Source organism: Candoia aspera, chromosome 1, assembly GCF_035149785.1.
Source record: "Candoia aspera isolate rCanAsp1 chromosome 1, rCanAsp1.hap2, whole genome shotgun sequence".
NCBI lineage: Eukaryota > Metazoa > Chordata > Lepidosauria > Squamata > Boidae > Candoia > Candoia aspera.
In genome coordinates this window covers 87092020-87111727 of record NC_086153.1, presented here as the reverse complement: position 1 = coordinate 87111727, position 19708 = coordinate 87092020, and the positions used below count along the sequence as shown (strand labels likewise).

Below are 19708 nucleotides of genomic sequence, written 5' to 3'. Positions count from 1 at the left end.
ACGATGGGGGAGAACCAGAGCAACCAACACCCAGGGAATCGCCCGCAGAGCTGATCACCTGGGATGAAGTGGGAGAACCCCAACCAGAGACATCCCGGGCATCCTGGAAGTATCAGTTCCCGCTGACCCCAGACGTAGAATCTACTACGGTGTCAACAGAGACAGCCGGACATGCAAGGGAGGGAGGAATCTCAAACCCCTGAAAGGCTAAGAGTGATGGAGGCCAAAATAGAATTGACGGAGTACATGCTAAGAAACCTATCGCTGTCATTGGGGGGCCAGGGGAGGCATGGAGGAGATCCCAGCTTCCCACAACCATCCCCCATCCTCCCACCCGGACCGCTGGCGGAGCGGGGCCGGAGACGGTTCCGGGATAAATCTCCACCCTGCAGGGCTCGATCACCAGTGTCCCCACCCCAAAGAGGGAAAGCTACTGTAACCTGGGGCCCAACCACTCAAGTAGCTGCCGATTCCACTCCAACTGGAGTGGGGGTGAGAGACTTTTCTGTCAAGTTTGATGGGGATCCAACAAAGTTTTCTTTCTTTTTAACTAATGCTAAAAGTTACATGAGGCAGTTTGGAGCATACTTCCCTTCCAAAGAGGCTAAGATAACTGCCATTGCCACCAAGTTGAAGGGTCGAGCGGCTGACTGGTATGTTCAATTAAGTGATGCTGACTCCCCTGCACTTGATTATTTCGATGAATTCATGTGGGCGTTAAAGCTGCATTTTGAGGATCCTCTGGCCAAGGCAAGAGCTAAGAAGGCGCTGAAGGATCTTACCCAGGGCCAAATGTCCGTAGCTGATTACACCCTAGAGTTTAAGGCTCTAGCTGGGAAAATCCCCGACTGGTCTCAGTCAACCTTAATAGAACGGTTTAAAGAGGGACTCAACCAGGACGTCCTACAGTGGGCATTGTGTAGAGAATGGGGGGAGCGGCAACCCATTTCACTGGAACTGTCGCAATGCAAATGGGTAGCCACTGTGAGACTTTGAAATTCGTTGTAGCACCTGTTGGCAATCCCTTGGTAATTCTGGGGATCCCCTGGATGACCTATCGAAGCCCATATATAAACTGGGAACACAGAACTGTGATGTTTAAAAATGGGTTTTACCAAGCTCCTGCAGCGGAGAGAGCTACATGTGTGGGGGTTGGAAGGGCTGCGATCACCACGCCGCGCCCTAACTTGGCACATTTAGAAGGCTTGCCCAATCAATAGCAAGACTTTGCAGACGTCTTTGGGGAAATGGAAGCAGATCAGCTACCCGCCCCCCCCAGAAAACTGACTGTGCAATAGAGTTGGTTCCCAATGCTCAATTGCCCCAGCCAAAAATTTACCCAATGACTCAGAAGGAGCTTGAGGCATTACGGGACTTTATTGACAAAAATCTGTCAAGGGGATTTATTGAACCTGCTAATTCCCCAGTTGGGGCCCCTGTGCTATTCCGGGAAAAGAAAAATGGCACGCTTCGACTCTGTACAGACTATTGAGGGTTAAATTCCATCTCAATTCTCAACAAGTACCCTCTTCTGCTCATGAAGGACACGTTAGCTCATTTGTCAAAGAGCAAGATTTTCTCCAAGCTCGATCTTCGCGAAGCCTATTTCCGCATCCGCATACGAGCTGGGGATGAGTGGAAAACTGCTTTTAATTGCCCACTGGGTTCATTTCAGTACAAAGTCCATCCTTTTGGATTAGCAGGGGCACCCAGGGTCTTCATGCAGTAGATTAATGAAGTATTACATGATCATTTGTTTAAAGGGGTCCTGGTTTATTTAGATGATGTTCTCATTTACACTGAAACCGAGGAGGAACACGAACGCCTCCTCAAACAGGTGTTACGCAAGCTTAGAGATGCCAAACTCTATGCCAAACTTTCCAAATGTGAATTCCACAAGACCCAACTTGACTATCTGGGCTATCAGGTGTCTGACAAGGGCATTGAAATGGACCCTGCAAAAATTCAGGTGATTTTAAGTTGGGAACGTCCCCGCACCCAGAGGCAATTGCAAAGTTTCCTCGGGGTCAGTAATTATTATCGCCAATTTATCCAGGGGTTCGCTGAGATTGCCTTGCCCCTCACTGATTTACTCCATACCAAGGGCTTGGGGGAGACACGCAAGGTAAAACACCCTGGAGCAGTGCTGAATTGGACGCCTGAATGACAGGCAGCATTTGAGAAATTAAAAACCCTCTTCACTGCTGAGCCTATTCTACAGCACTCTGATCCTGAGCACCCCTTTGTGGTCCAAGTTGATGCTTCTGACTCCTCAGTTGGGGCTATTTTGTTACAGAGAGATTCTGAAAATCACTTAAAACCCTGCGCTTATCTGTCCAGGAAATTTTCTGAAACCGAACACTGTTGGCATGTTTGGGAAAAGGAGGCGTTTGCTGTAAAAGCCGCTTTGGAAGCCTGGCGTCACCTCCTGGAAGGCGCTAAATGCCCTTTCGAGGTTTGGACCGATCACAGGAATTTGGAAGCCCTCCGCACCCCCTGGCGTCTCAGTCCTAAACAAATTCTCTGAGCTCAATTTTTCAGTCGCTTTAACTTCGTTAAAATTTATTCCGGGAAAGAAAAACTTTCTGGCCAATGCTTTGTCACGTTTACCTCAGGACCTTGACCACGTGGCAGATGTGGTTGGGACTGTTCTCACTGAACCACAACTGGGCTTAGTTGCTGTCACCCAGAGCCAGACCCATGCGCAGGCATCCCCACCCCCAGCCCAGTCTGGGAAGCGGAAAGTGCAAGTTCCTTGCCAGTCACAGAAAGACTTTCTCCAGGGGCTGAAATCTGACACTTGGTTGCTAGCTAATAAAGACACTGTTTCTTTTGAAAACGGTCTGGCATGGGTGCAACACCGCCTTTATGTACCCAAAACTTTAAGACCTGACATTTTACAGTGTTCCCATGATGATAAACTTGCTGGACACTTTGGTTTTGTCAAAACCTTGCATTTGGTTCGTCAATTTTGGTGGCCAACCTTGAGATGTGATGTAAAAGACTATGTTGCTTCCTGTCCTGTTTGTGCCATGTCAAAACGAAAGGGGGGGAAACCACAGGGGCTTCTACAGCCAGCGGCCAGCCCGTCCCATCCCTGGGATGAGATTTCTATGGATTTTATTGTGGATCTTCCTCCCAGTCAGAAGAAAACTGTAATTTGGGTTGTAAAAGATTTTTTCTCCAAACAAGCGCGTTTTATTCCATGTGCATCCATCCCGCCAGCCCCGCAATTAGCGCACCTATTTCTCCACATCTACCACCTCCACGGTAGCCCCTCCTGTTTGGTCAGTGACCGCGGGACACAGTTTACTTCCCAGTTTTGGAAATCATTTTTAAAATTGATTGGCACCAAACAAGCGCTGTCCACTTCTTCCCATCCTGAGACTGACAGTTCCACTGAGATTTTAAACTCCACTCTTGAACAGTTTCTTAGAGCATACATTAACTACCATCAGGACAATTGGGTGGAGTTATTACCTTTTGCTGAAGTTGCTTACAACAATGCTGTCCATCAAAGTACCGGACAAACCCCTTTTCGTGTGGTTTCTGGTCATGACTTTGTTCCCATCCCTGAATTGCCACAGCCCCCTTCCCAAACATGTTCTGCATCTGACTGGGCTGTTAAGCTGTCTGATTCCTGGCTGGTGATTCAACAAGCTTTGGCTAATGCCCAAGATTCTTACAAGTTCCAAGCCGATAAGCATCGTTCCTTACAACACGACTTCAAGGTTGGGGATCAGGTGTATCTATCTACCAAATTTATCAAGTCACCACAACCCTCTAAAAAACTTGCTCCCAAGTTCATTGGTCCTTTCCCTATTGTTGATCTTATCAATCCAGTTACTGTTAAATTGGATCTGCCTCACAATTTAAAATGCTTGCACCGTTTTCCATTGCAGCTTGCTCAAGCCTATGCACCACTCCTCACGCTGGCATCCTCAACCTCCTCCCCCTGCTCCAATCATGATTGATGGCCAACACCACTTTGAGGTCAAGGATATCGTTGATTCTCACAAGCTTCAAGGCACCCTTCAGTATCTGGTCTGATGGAAACACTTTCCTCATCCTGAATGGGTGTCTGCCCGCCATGTTAATGCTCCTGATTTAGTTTGCCGTTTCCATCTTGCTTACCCTTTGAAGCCTGCCGCTTAATGTATTCTTTATTTGGGGGGGGGCAGTATGTCATGTTCACTGTTTCAATGTAGTTTATACATCATAACCTTTCACATGCCATGGCGCTGACGCGCATTTCTGTTTGGGAGGGAGCTGCTGTGAAACCTTGTACCAAGCTCTGTATCTGAATTCATTACAATGGAATGTGTTTGGGTTATGTTATCTGTTCAAGGCCTTTTCCTGCAGACCATCAGAAACCATTAGGAGCACCTGGGATTGTGAACTTGAGAAGATTCTATGGGGGGAGGGATTTCACTTGCACCGAGGGTTTTTAGTTTGAATTTGGCACGCTTTCATCATTCTCAGCTTTCTCTGTGATCCTGCATACTATTCTTTAATAAATCAGATATCTTTGAATTCCTGCTCATGAGTCTGATAGTGTTTTAGAATAGGCAACCATTACAATTTATTTAGTAACAAAGATTGAGTAAATCAGAACAGATTATTTGATGTTAGTCACCATTTTGTAGACATGATCTAGTACAGTTTCTTAGTAGTGAACACATTGCTAGGCTTATTGACTATGGTGACGTATTATTGTTTGATCAGCTGTTTGGTTCTTTGCCAGGTAAAGCATGTTTACTGTCAAATTAAAACAGCCACCAGATTGTATATAATGGGCTGCTCTCCTGTTCTCCACACTAGAACACTTTGGTGATTCTTTTGTGTGCTATTCTCACAGCTATACAGATCATGTTTGTTATTAGAGATGAGATTTTTAAAAAATTTATGGAGTATTTGAAAAATTGTCACTATGTTCAGAGCTTTTGGTAAAGCAGAAGAGTGAAAAAGCTAAATATTGTATCATAGGTAGCTTGCATTCATTCTGCAGGAAAATGAAATAAGGAAGAAGTTTTTCTTGCTACCTAATGCATATGTCAACAAACTAAAGAGCAGGAAGAATGTTTGTTGAACTAGATCTTAGTTTTAATTGTGTAGTTAAAGTGACGGAACTAAGCTTTATTGATTTATTAAACTCTGGGATAGTATTTATCTCTCAGGTAATGTATTTATTACTTGTCTGTACCAGGATATACCATACGATTACAAATCAAGTAAAAAAACATTCTACGTCTATTTCTCTTTCGGGAGTGGGGGAACCATTTGTCTCCAGTTGTTGTTTGAATACATCTCCCACCATCCATGACCACTGCCTATGCTAGGTGGAAAGATGAAGTCCATCACCATCTGGAGAACTAAATTTTTTTAGATACTATGTCTGATTTCATAAAATATCCAGTTCAACTGCAATAAAAACAACCCTTGTCACCTAACATTATTTCTTAATACCCATAGTGGAAGGACGCCATTCAGAACGCACGTTGGCTATGGCCACATCCCTCTCATTCAACTCCTCTTACTGCACAGGTCCTCTTAATCAATAGTCTCTCATACTTACAGACATAGCAAATATTGTTCAGGAGTTATGTTTTTCAGGCTACCTACTGAACCTGTGTCAGGAAACCTGTTCTGTTGAATTCCCTTATATAGAATGGGAAATGCTGAAAACTGAAAAAAATGATTTGGCCATGGCCAATCTAATCCACATATATTTTGTAGTCTTTTTGTGAGCATTCAAGTGGACTTGGTATCTTAAGCATTCAAACAGAAAGATCACAAAAACCTAGTTATAAATGAAGCTGACCTAAGGGTTTGCAGAGCACATCACTCACTCTTGAATATGATCACAGAGGATCAGCTAGTGTTAAAAAGTTAAAACCTAGCAGTCTTATTCAGAAAAAGGAAAGGCATTTTCACTGGAGGATTATCATCTTTCAAATGTGAGTTTATCGATGTTCAGGTCATCATGCAGAGCTAAGACCTCTCCCAGCCTTTCTGTAACCTAAAAGCCTGGTCTGGAAATTAGTGAATTTCTATGAGTATTCCACAGCTGCAGAAAAATTAAGATTGCTTATTTGTGCCATATCAATATACCTGTACTTGAAGAATACACTAGCAATTCTGAGAAAATTCCATCCTTTTGTGTTACTTCCTTTGGCTGATCAGGCCTCTTGCCCACAGTGCAAAGACTCTTCTAATCTTGCTCATCCAGCAAGAAAAAGTAAGATCCCTTGCAGCAGAATTATTCAAAAGGATTTTGAAGGGAAGCAATAGCATTAGATAAGCTATGGTTTATTTGTTTTATTTATTTATTTATAAGATTTATAAGGCTGCCCAGCTCAAGCAATGTGACCCTGGGTGGCATACAGCATATAGAAAAAATTTAAAAACCCCATCATACAACAATAAACAAATACAATATACAAACATAAAATATAAAATGGTGACCAGCGCCTGCTTCATAGGTATATATCGACAAAGATGAATACAGAAATACATGAGCTACATCTTACCACATCTAGAAGGCTCTTTTGCACACAACAGTTGTAATTGTTTTCCCATCACCATTTCTGAAGTCCACACAGTTCCCCTACTCATCCAAGCTTTTCCATTTACTTTTACAGATATATTCAATATTCAGTCCTGAGCATACAGCTATCACATCCAAATAAATGAATGGAGACATGATGGTAAACAAGCAGCTGCAATGGGGTCTTCTGCATGCATCTGCTCAGTACATGAATCTATGCGTAGTTCTTGAAGGCCTTGTAAATCCAGTGGGGGTATATGTCAACAATCAGAAAATGCGAGATTTTTTTCCTGGGTGATTGAAAAGATAATATGGATGGCATAATTTTGAGTTTGTATACTTGCTCTTCCTCTAAATGTGATAATGAAATACTGTGACATCAATCTTGCAAATACAGAATCTCCTCTGACAATTACAGTTATATCACAATGTGCAATAGATGCTCAGTGGGGAAAATGAACATTCTATAACATTCAGCTTCCTTTATTATTGTTTTAAATGTTATTGTGATAAACCTTATCATTAAAAAAAGTTCTAAGACCAGGATATGGATCAGTTTTGTTATTTAAAATATTAACATTTTAAAATACATTTTATCAGAAAACCAAGTTTTCCATTCAAACAAACACAACTTTCAGTGAAGTTCCAGAACAGTATTACTATTTTTAATGCAGTTTCACACACAGCAATATGAGTGACATGTCAAGATAAAACCAAATAAACCACATGGTGGTTTAATGTCTGAATCCTGCCATAATCTAGCTTGATGGGTTTGTAATACAAAATCTTTTCTAATACTTAAGATTGCTTTAACTAGAAATGCCAATGACTAGACCTGTGAGTTCATTAATAGAAACCAAGCATTTTATCAAAAGTTTTTCCTTCCTTTACTCCTTTCCCAGTTCTATATATTCAATACCTTTAGGATAGATCAACCCATCCATTCATTCACACATGGCCATAGAAGTGCCTGCCTTCTGTATTTCCCTAGTTATTTAAAGTTTATTTTTATGCACTTTCTTTTAAAAAATAATTATATTACTTTTAAAAAATAAACATAGAAATGTAACAGAACTGGCAGTGGAACAAAGAGAACCCCAACTTCACCCCCTATGCCAAACATGTACATCTGATAGTACAAGCTGAACATTCCACCTGCTCCTACCAATCCATTTTGTTTATGCTATGCATATACAGGATTAAGCTTGGCACAAACTTACTTAAAGTCACTGTATGCCTAGCAACTCTGGACAGAGTTTGGACATTCATTCCAAGCATATCTGATTCCTCCAAAACGCTATACAGACACAAGTTTAACTACTACATAGTAGTAATATTTTTATTCCTTATCTTAATCACAGGATTTCATAACACAACAACTAAACAGAACATTACAATAAAAACCTTAATTTATAGTTGCAATATTATGAGCTTTATATCTTGTATATGTAGTTGTTATAGACTAACATAGCATTACAGATTAACAGGAACAATACATAAATTAACAAAGTAATTAAGTTACTCTATCTGCTTGCTGGCAGATGAATACAGTTGCAATCAAAATTATTCAACCCCCATTGCAAATCAGGTTGTCAAAATGTACAGGCTTTCAGCTGTTTGCAATGAACAAATCAAACAAAAGCAATTGAAATAGCTCAACGCAACAAATGCTTCAAGTGGTGTCCCCAAAGTCAACTGAAAGTGCAACATATAATGACTTCTCCAGTCTCAAAATTATTCAACCCTCTGAATAGAATCCGTCACAACAGCACACATTAGTTGCACCAGGTGTGACTGAGCTGGAACACATGAAATACCTGAACTGGCTAGGGGTTTGCTGAGTGTCATGTTTGACTGCATGTTAGAAATACAGTATGGCTAAGTCAAAAGAATGGCCCAAAAAGGTAAGAGAAGAGATCATTGCCCTTCACAAACAAGGAACAGGATACAAAAAGATAGCAAAGGCACTGAATGTTCCTAGAGACACCGTTGGAAGCAGAGTTCGCAAGTTCAAATTAAAGGAACAGTGGCTACACTACCTGGACGGGGCAGAAGAAGGAAGCTGTCAATGGCTGCAACTGGATTTCTGAGAAGGCGGGTTGAGAGAAACCCTTGAGTGACTGCAAAAGACCTGCAGCAAGACTTGGTGGCAACAGGCACTGAGGTTTCAGTGAGCACAGTAAGGCACATACTAAACACAGAAGGTTCCCATGCCAGAACCAAGACATACACCACTACTGACCCAAAAGCACAAGAAAAGTTGGCTCCAGTATGCTCAAAATCATATAAATAAGCCACAGAAGTTTTGGGATTCTGCTCTGTGGAGCGATGAAACAAAACTGGAAATTTTCAGCCCGATGGATCAGCGGCATATCTGGAGGAAGAGGAAGAAGAATGAAGCATACGCTGAAAAGAACACTCTGCCTACAGTTAAAGATGGTGGTGGCTTGAACCCCAAAGAAAATCTCTGGTTGGGATTTGAAGAAGGCATTTGCAGCACACAAACCCAAGAATATTACTGAACTGGAGGCCATTGCTCATGAGGAATGGGCTAAGATTCCTCAGGAATGTGCTGGAAGCTGGTGTCTGGCTATGCATCTCCTTTGCAGCAGGTCATAACAGCAAAAGGGTGCTCTACTAAGTCCTGAAGATGCTTGCCATGAAGGGGTTGAATAATTTTGAGACTGGAGAAGTCATGATAAGTTGCATTTTCAGTTGAATTTGGGAACACCACTTGAAGCATTTGTTGTGTTGAGCTATTTCAATTTGTTCATTGCAAACAGCTGAAAGTCTGTACATTTTGACAATCAACCTGATTTGCAATGGGGGTTGAATAATTTCAATTGCAACTGTAATTATCTTAGTTGTTCTTGACTGCCATGGATGGCAGTGTAACACATCATCATCACTCATGTTTACTGCCCCCGTCCAAGAAAAGAGTTTATTTAGAAAAGTTATGGAACTTCTGACCCTTCCTTCTCAGGTATAAAAAAGTTCACCTTGAAATTTTTTTTTTTTTTTTAAAAATCCATTTCCTATGATTGGCACACCAACTGGTATTCCTAAAACATCAACCTTGGATAGAAGCAATGCAAAGGAACTGATTGTCTGCTACTTCCAAAGATTGCAAGAGCTGGTGTTGTTAAAACACTACTGGTGTTTTAACCAGTAGTGATTTTTTTAAACTCACATTTAAAAATTTTTTCGCACTGCTTCTGAAAAAGAGGGGAAAAGACTATGCCTCCAAAATCACAGAGCACCTGATTGCACAGCTAATCACAATAGTCAATAATCATTACTAGAAGGAATGCATCCACTGCTGAGCATATTTTCCAGAGAACATACATATCCTGGAGCATTGATAATCATGGATTTAGATACCAAAAATATAAAGTAGTCTCTTCTTTTGATGTATGGAGTTTAATATTGCTTTACATGTTAAACTGAATCTGTAAAATGCAATAATAGAGATTTTTAAATGTCTTCTATGATTTTACTGATATAACGTTCAGGTTAGATGCTGCATTTCCATACTTGCTAGAGATGTTAGCTAGTTTCTTTATGCAATACACAATCAAGGTCTGGTTGTGATGTAACTTGGGAGTATTTCATATCATTAATATCCTGTCCTTGTATCACTTTAACCTTCCAATTTGAACTACCCATCATCCAACCATTATAGCATAACTAATATATTAGTAAATGTTGTAGAGAAATTCCACTAGTAACTGCCTTATAGAAAGATACTGCTATAACATAAAGTGAAAGGACAATGCTGTAAGATAGTGTCAATAAAATGTGTTACAACTACAGTAAGAAAAAATTATACTATTTGTGATGCATTTGTGCATTTTTTAAAGCTGAACACTGCTTTGAAATGTTTTCAGAATGTATGATTGTCATTTAGAAACATAAAAGTAATGATTTTGCCAAACAGCTTTGTACCTCCCGTTTTTTTGAGGAGAAGGTGTATCATTCAGTTTACAGCATTTAATTTCATCTAATCAAGATGTACAATATATTTCTATAGATAAAGATATAATATTGGACATTTGTTTTATTCTCCAAACATTACATCAGGTAAGAAACTAAACCTAAAACAGGGTAAGACTCATTGGAGCTTTCTGGGGAACTTTTAAGCTTTTCAGTGGCCTGCCAGCTCAAAAATAACTTTGTAAATACACAGACAGGTAATTTTGCAATATATGTGATATGGGAATTAAAAATATAATACACAGAATCTGCAACGAGAATGTGGTATCAGATCTGAAACCCGATGTGATTATATTTTGTGAGGAAGGAATGCATGTTCTTTAATGAACTAAAAAATTCTTTGAATGCTTAATTTGCTCACTATTTTTTTCTGGTTACTCTATACATCTTTACTAATTATTTGTCAAGGATGCATTATCTTTGCATTTATACAATGTATTAAGCCATATTCTATGGTTTAAACTATGATGGCTAGGTTCACACAATATACAAAGACAAGCAAACCATATAATGGCACAGTGCAACATATGAGTAAAGACTCATTCAAGTCAACCTGGCATCCTGGTGACTAAATAGACATGTCCATGCAAGTTTTCTTGTATACAGTATGCACTATAAAAAAAACCTTTCCTGTCTAGCTTACATCCTTGGGATTCCTGGCTTAACCTTATTTATTTATTAGATATTTACACCACTTGACTCCTAGCGACTCTGACTAGTTGATCAACTACTGAACCCAGATAAGTTTCACCAAGCGCTGCTATCTGCTGAGCTACAATGCAGGAATCCACTATACTGTGTTTTTCTTGATCCTATATATTATATCATATACTGAGGTTATTTCAATTGAATCTACTTCATGTTTTGAATTTATATATGTATGTACTTTAATTTGTTACTAAAGAGAGCTTTTTTTTTAAAATTTCTATCTGACTTGTTGAATGAATTGCCCATACAAGCCATTGTGCCCAATACAGAAAATCTTCTTCAGTCATTTCTTCACAGAACATCAGTTAACTATACCCTCTCATTTATATGAGGAAGAGCCAATTCCAATAATACATCAAGATATAGAGTGTATATTTCTGTATTTGAGAAACTGAAAATCACAACATAATTGGCTATTATGACTACTTGTGCACTTGAGGCAAATGACTGAAGAATGTAAGAGAAGAAAAATCAAACCTTAATCAGAATTATTACATACTTAAGCATGCTAACTCAAGAGAAACCCTTCTCATGCTAAAATACAGTATATAGAACAACATTTTCACGTCTGCACACATGGAATGTCTCACTGCCATTACTAATGCCTCCATGACGATCCACATTCTCCTTGACAATTCGGTTTAGACGTGGTCCAGATTAGAAGAGTGTGGTATTACTCTGGCATTAATTGATTCCTCTCTAAAACCAACCGTCTAATTTTGAAATCAGCTAACCTGGTTGATTACAAAAAGCTAAGCAGAGTTAAAATTTTGAAAAAAGCATAGAAGATGGTAAAAGCAAACTACTTCCATATTGCTGCCCAGAAAAATGCAAGGAATACAGAATGTAGGGTTTCTAGTTGTGGCCACTTTACAAATCCTGGTCTTTTTCTCTTTTTTACATTTATTAAAACATTTGTATCCTGTCATTCCAGTGAACAGGTACCATTTTATTACATATACAGTATGCACTATTCCTGCCTACTCAAAAAAGCCCCCAGCTTTGAGTTCAATGAGACTTGATATGCCTGGGTATGAATATGCAGAACTAATGCATTAATTTGACAGTATCTGCTCAAAGAAACAAGGGTAACCTGTTTTAAAGACAAATGCTACTTATTTCTAAACAGTGAGTTTATATAAGATCTGCAGTAATGATAAAGGACAATATATGTTAAACAAAAAATGAAATTACATCTAGATGCAGGCAGGGAAAAACTTTTATTCTTCTTTTACTGGTAAGAGAAAAAGAAGCAGATACTCTGTTGAAGAAGCTGTCCTCATTAATTCCAAGCTGGCCAATGCTGATATGTGGTGGAAGACAGAACAGCAACTAGAACTCAATGAAACAAAAAGAAACAATACTGTGCATTTTTAGACTGTAGGAAAGAAATTAATTAAGTCCTTGCAATGGCCAAAAGAAGATTTGGATAAGCAGAAAAATAAATTACTCCTTCAAACAGTGATAGAATTACAAGAATGGCCAGAGACAAACCTCAGGGAATTTATTGCAAAGACAACCAAGCTAAAACCTTGAAGAAAAAACAGAAAATGATAAACAGATTAGGGAAAAGAAAGAAAAGAAAAATAATCTCATGTTCCAAATTAGCTGGCCCTTGCTGCTCTGGACATGGCTGGTATAAAACAACTGTATGTTCAGATGAGGGTGGGAAAAGATATACAGTGGCTGTACTAAAACCGTTCAGAGTGACATAAATGCAACCTAAGTAGGTAAAAGAAAATTAACATGGATTTACAATGTTATACACCTGCAGTATCACCCAATTATCCTTATGGCTCAATTTAGCAACAGGCACTGAGCTACCTTCTTCTATGCCTATCTGCCCGCCCCCCCATCAAATCAATGACAGTCATTATAGTGAAGAAAGTGAAGCAGTTATCTCCATGAACTGTCCATAGGCCAGAAATGAAAGGTTTGTTTGGGCTACATGAGGTTCAATGAAACACTGTCCTTTTAAAATACACCAGTGAACATCAACAAAATTTAAGACCAATGTAGGCTTGATTTCAGCAACCTAAACCTCTACAACTGTGAAATTATTTCCTGCCCGCTTCCCTTAAATTATTGTAGATGACACTTGGAAATCAGAATAGGTGTAGCAATCTACTTCTACAATGATATTCGTATCTTTGAAGACAAACTGAATGGCTTGTGCTATCACAACTGTAGTACCAGCCACTGCTTGATTAGTCAAGTGACCACTGCTTTTTCTCTATCATCTGCAATCCCCTTAGAAAAGGATAGTGTCAGACACAGGCATTTTTATCAGCTTGTCTGACAACACTAAGGTGCATCATACTCAGATTCTTTCCTTCTGCCTTCTACACAGTGCCAGGAAGTAAAATTCAGTGTTTCTACTCTGGCAGTGATGTTCCTGTCACAGCAATACCAACCTACGTTGCTCTCCCATTTCCACATAATCCTCAACAGGCCTACAATTCTTGTGCAATCTCACAGATTCTGATGCTTCATATAGGCAATAGTCCTCCAATTCCACTGCAGTGGCTTATTTTAAATTTTTCAAGGCACATAACATTCAGAGTGTGTTTGTGAACATACTGCTTTTGACATTTTCATGACATATTGATTATAGAAATTATATAAAGCCTTACTGCAACACCTTCCAGTAAAGCATATGGCAATGGTTTATATTTCGTAAAGCATACTAAATTCATTTTCATTTATTTCTATAGCCATATATTTCACTTGTGGACAAGAGCTTGATGCATAAATCTCTTTAAAAAAATGGTGATGGCATGGGTAGAAATCAACAAAAACCATATTGTTCCAAGCTCCAACAACTGTGGTATGACCAAATATCCATAAGGCATGTTATGTCAAATATCTATAACATAAACCAATCTCAAGGTTTACATATTGTATAATGCAATATGATAGCCTATTATACGATATAGAGGGCTACAGATACCCACCATTCATTAGCTTATTTACATTTCTAAGTTTTCTATAAACTATATTCTCTAAATCTTGTACACTTAAAATATAAAAATAATACAGTATAAAACCTAAAGCACAATAGTAAACCCAAAACAATAGGCACCACAGGCATTTCTTTGCCAAAGCTGAGCACTGTAATGCTATTATCTTATAGAGTTTATAGCATTTCATGTTCAAAGAAAAGAATTTGGAGCAGGCATGAGCATACAAGCAGGACCAGTTGGCATCTCAAAAATACCTTTTCCCAGGACTGTGCTGTAGCTGCATGATTCAGAGAAAAGATGCAGCTGCTTTAAGTTGTCAACAAATGTTATGTGAGCATCCTTGCATGCTCTGACATACCCTTTCTCCTTTGAATCTGAATGCTTTGCTCCTTTGATCCTACAACTACTTATCTGACAGAAAGTCCTATCAAACTTGATAGAACTTAGGTGTCAGTGAGTATTTATAAGGCTGCATAGAAAGGCTGTGATCCAAATGCTTTTATGAATTTGATTAGTTAGTATACAAACACATGTATATGTAAAATAAATGCCAATAAAATAAAATTTCAGTATTATATAGTTTTTAAAATACTATATTTTAATGTTTGTTATATTTGTTTAAGTTATGAGCCAATTAGGACACAATTCTTTGGAAAAAAGAAAATACAAATAAATGTTAATTTTCCTTTATAATTTTATGTTGTGATTTAAGCATGATTGTCTCAGGAATAGAGCACTTGTTCAAGAGACTGATGATTTATGTATGGTAATTCCTAGTTCTATATCAAAAACAGTGGATTTTGATATAAAAGTCTGAGTTTTTAAAATTCTAAAATGCATCTTCTTCCAAATTCAAGTACCCCCAAGAAGCAGGGTAAGAGATCAATGCTTTGTTTTTTTAAGTCAGTTTTGCAGCAACCAACATAAAGAGGGTCTAACTTCAAACATACTTTGCTTTGATGTTCAAGAGACTGAGTACTCTTATCTCTCTCATGGCAGGCTATGGATACAGCAGTATAGAATCATAATGCAGTAGAACACATTATATTACTTCAAATTACTGAAGGGGTAAAATATTCTAGTCCCACTTTAAGCACAAAACCAGCTCAGTGACCTTGGGCCAATCAATCTCTCTCTGGTCTTTCTGTCTATCTATCTTCCTAGCAGGAAAATGTTTGCAAGGAGAATGATTTGAGTCCTTTTTTTCTTTGCTACACCAGACTTTTTTTTATTTTACACTGTTTTAAGGGAGCACTGAAAAATGTCTTTTGACACCTAAAAATTTAGTGGTACAGTCATTCTATCAATATTAGGATAAAAAGACAAAAGACTCCCTCAAACTGATTTTAATTCCTGGTGATTACATGTTCATGTCTATGCACTGTTCTTGGCAGTAGTATAGGAATCAGTTTGCCTTCTTTCTGGATGTTTATTTAAGTTCTAAATCCAGTCTATAGTCCTGCATTTTCCTAAAGTCTCCTGATTCAATCCTGCATAATTTTTTTCAAGTTCAGCTAGCACTGATTAGGTACTGCTACCAGCTATGAGGTCAAGATACAATACCACATATTGTCCCTTTAATCCCAATTCATGTTGCTGTAAAACAGGCCTTGGCTTATTCAGTTTCATGTTTTATAAGACATCAGAGTTTTAACAGTTAACCTGGTTGTGGAGACAACTTTGGGAAAAGAATAACAATGACTGCTTAAGAGCTCAGATACCATTTACCTACAACAGAGTTAAGTACACTGAGAGAGAAGGGAAAAAAGAACTAAGCACACTTACGGATATTTACTTTAGCTGGCTCACAAAGTTTAAATCTGCCTTGATTATGCTCAAAGGCTCCAGACTCAGAAAACTACATTCACTTACCTTGGAGTAAAGTTCCATAGGATTAGAGACTTCATTATCACTTACAGTATTTGCTAAATTTCTGGGTCTGAAACACAAGAGTGGTCTTGTAAAAGTCTTAAGGTATCTAATACAATTCTTGCTTTTAACTAAAATAAGTTTCTGAATTAATTTTAACCATTGCAATTTAATTTTTTTCTACTTCAATTTACACTTTACATTCGCTTTTGGTTTAAAACACATTAAGATCTGGTGGGATAAAACTCTGTTCAAAGACAATAATTTCCATATAAACTGGCCTTAAACTGATGTAATGATTTCACCAAAAGCTTGAAGGCACTGCTAATATACATCACAGAAATCAGAAGAGAAAGCCATCATCGTTGCCTACTTATAGTGTTTTTAATCTACAGAAAGCAGGAACAAACCCCTCAGATTTAAAAAATGTCCAATGTCCCTCTGGAAAACATAATCTCCATGGTTATAGGTATTTTAAGCTGAGGTCACTCATGTCCAAAAACCTGGTCTGTCTTACTCTGCCTCTTGTTTTGCTTTTACCACTTCACACATGAAAAAACCTTTGACCAGCATCAGCACCATCCCTTATCCCCCACTGCTTCGTGCAGTACAGCTGCCTCATTTCTTTCCCGCGGAAGAGATGACTTCAAAGAAGTAAACGAACAAACAAGCTAACCATGTTGTCGCTTTAATCACTTGTCCCCACGGAAACCTCTTCCAAATCACTTCTGGAGCGCTTCAGCTTTGAAGAATGCAGCAGAATTTCCGTCCCACTACCTCCACCTAGATCTGAACGGAGACGCACTGGCGCTCCGTCCTCACCTGGGACATCCCTATGCCGCCTTGCACACCAGCAGGGCTGCCCCTTCAGGCCATCACTGGCGTCGCGTGGACCAGAATGCTTTGAATCAGCACGACCGAGTCCTGGTCAGCGGGAACCTAGCGGAAGAATTGCCCCCCGACGACCCTTTTCTTTTACTCTGACGCACATCCCACCGCGCTTCCTTGGGGCAAAGCGTGATCAGGTCTGCATCCCCTTCCAGCCTCTCCGGGTGAAGCCACCCGAAGCCTGGCCCGGAGACCTTCACCCGCCCGCGCAGCCCTTCCAATGCGCGCTTATGCCGGCACGCACGCGGCTTCCTTCAAGGGGCTCTAGTCCCCCAGCACGGGGCCCTGAGACCGCGGCCCCAAAGCCCCCCTCCACGCCTTCCAGGAAGGCCGTTAGGACGCCCCCCGCCCCCCACAACCACAATAACAAGAAAAGGTAGCAACATCCGGGTGCTTGCGGGAGGCCTTGGAGCGCGCATGCTCCGCCTCGGCCGCTTCTGCTTTGCCACCACCAGCAGTTTAAGGAGACAACAGCGACAGCTACCACAGGGGTGGTGGGGGAAGCAGGAAGACGGCGTTGCCGCCGCCGCTGTTTCCCGGCGGGGTCGCCTTTCTGTGTTGTCAGGCGAGGAGGAGGAGGAGGAGGAGGAGGAGGCGGCGGCAGCGGGAGCAGTCGCCGGCATAGCCTTTGCAAGAGGATGGTTGTGGGGGCGTGTGGCAGCCGGCGGCACCAAACTCCCCGCGAAGCGCTGCTGGTGACGCTCCCGGAGTAGGAGTCTCACTGAGGGGCAGCGCTGCCGGCGAGGGAGGGCGGCCAGCTCGCGCAACCACCGGGCGGCTGGAGTTGCAGCTGTGCCGGGGAGAGAGGCGGAGGGCTGTGGTGGGCACCCGGCGGGATGATGGACAGCCGCTTCTGCTCCCCTTAAGTGATGCTGGCAGGGGGGAAAAGGGGTGGGAAGTTGAGGCGGTCGTCGTTGTCACTTCTGGGTTCGCAGCCGCACAAGTAGAGGAAGAGGGGGAGGAAGGGGGCAGAGGCAGAGGCTGGCTCCCCTCGCCGCGCAGTAGCAGTAGCAAAGGAGCGGGTGGGGTGGGTGGGTGGGGGGAGTCGGTGCGAAGAGGGCTGGGGATTAGGGTTTGTGGGAAAGGAGGCGCAGTGAGGCAGGCAAAGGGCAGCCTGCGAAGGGCGGGCGGAGCGGCCTTCCCGAAGCCTAGAGGGCGCCCGGGGTGGGGGGTCGTGGTAGAGCCGTCTGCCAGCGGCGAGCTGCTCGCCTGAGTGTGCGTGTAAGCGCGCTGGCGTGGCGAGTGGCAGCAAGAAGCCGCCGAGCTACGTTAATCTCGCCTCTAGATTTATTTACTTCGTGCGCTCCCTCCTTCCTTTCTCTTCCTGTTCGGCGCTTTCCTCTTCCTTGGTCAGGTCCACTCCCTCCCTCAGCAGATAAGGGTGACTGCTCTGCCCCTTCGTCCGCGTCTGGCTTGAGCATTCCCTTTCCCCTCGCGGCTGCCTTCCCAACCCGTGCCCAGACCGAGGAGGACAATGGTTGGATGAAGGCAAAGCAGAGGGGGAAAGCAGATACTTCAAGGCGCCCTTCCCTTGCTTCCCCCTCCCTTTGCAGCGGGACCCCTCGCTTTGCCCGCCTGCTTCTTCCCTTTCTCCGCTCGTCTGGATGAGGTGTGTGGTCGGGCGGGAGTAGGAGCCACGGCAAGAGGGGGGTGGAGAGGGGGAGGAGGAGGAGGAGGGGGAGGAAGAAGAAAAGGGTGCGCCGCTGGAGAGACCATGAGGAAATTTAACATCAGAAAGGTGTTGGACGGCCTGGCGGGCTCGTCGTCCTCCTCTTCGGCTTCCTCCTCCTCGCAGCAGCAGCAGTCTGCAACCCGGGAGAACGACATCCAGGAGACCCTCCAGTCCGAGCACTTCCAGCTCTGCAAGGTGAATGCTGCAGCCGGTTGGGAAGAAATGGGGAGGGGGGGAGCGGAGGATGATGTAGCCATGATGGGTTCTGCAGACTCTAGACTCTGATGCTTTTAAAGCTGTCAATTTAATTTTTTTTTTAATTTGCGGGAGAGGTGGGTGGGGGAAGAAGAGCAAGCGCGAGGATGACGTTATGAGGGACCCTAAGCTTTTATTACAAGCATCTTGCTCGGATGGCTATTTATCACTTGCATTTTAAGCCGCAAATAATGCACATGTATATCTAAGATCCTTGGAGGGAAACCTCTAATCAGTGCCTCACTGTTGAACACAGTTAAAATGCCACTTGGATGTGACCAGGGGACAGAGTACTAAATGCTCTATATTGCCAACAGCACAGGGATTTTAACAGGCTTCAGTACAATAAATTTAGTTCTTTAAATATAGTGGGAATAATTCTTTAATTCCTTTTTGGGATGGGGGAGGAAGTAATGCTAATAGGAAGGGATATTTCTTCCCAGATGGGATGCAGTAAATGCAGTTGGAGTCTAAATTCCAAAACGGTGATGCAGCAGATTAATTCACCAGCTGTGCCAAATTGAAACACAAAACGAAGTGGATCTCCACCTCCACCTTTACGACACCTGTGGCCTAAACTGCTGTAGTTTGGCTTGTGGATTGAATACTTTATCTAAATAATGGGATAGGATTGATCCTTAAGATAAACATGCATTCTTGTTTGACTGGCATTGCCTGTGCTCTTCCGTCATTACCCCACACATGATAAGCTTAGGTACATCTCTAATTGTTAAAAAAAAAAAGTAGGAGCATTGGTGGCCATTGTAATGCATTAAATGCAAAAGTGCCTGTGTTTTTAAAAAACTTTCATGT

At 41.5% G+C, this 19708-nt stretch overlaps 1 protein-coding gene and 1 long non-coding RNA gene across 4 annotated transcripts in view; one reads left to right on the top strand and one right to left on the bottom strand.

Moving 5' to 3' along the window:
* LOC134501263 (uncharacterized) overlaps positions 1-17244 on the bottom strand; it is a 32853-nt gene extending 15609 nt beyond the window's left edge. Inside the window, exons 1-2 of the long non-coding RNA XR_010068332.1 lie at positions 16757-17244; positions 16084-16150 (exon numbers count right to left, since the gene is read on the bottom strand). This is a non-coding gene — a long non-coding RNA (uncharacterized LOC134501263). The remainder of the gene's footprint in view (positions 1-16083; positions 16151-16756) is intronic.
* Positions 17245-18037: 793 nt separating this feature from the next.
* STXBP5 (syntaxin binding protein 5) overlaps positions 18038-19708 on the top strand; it is a 115271-nt gene continuing 113600 nt past the window's right edge. For all 3 annotated transcript variants that reach the window (XM_063308902.1, XM_063308895.1, XM_063308886.1), the window contains exon 1: positions 18038-18835. In XM_063308902.1, coding sequence (XP_063164972.1) covers positions 18683-18835 — 153 coding nt within the window. In that variant the 5' untranslated portion in view covers positions 18038-18682. The remainder of the gene's footprint in view (positions 18836-19708) is intronic.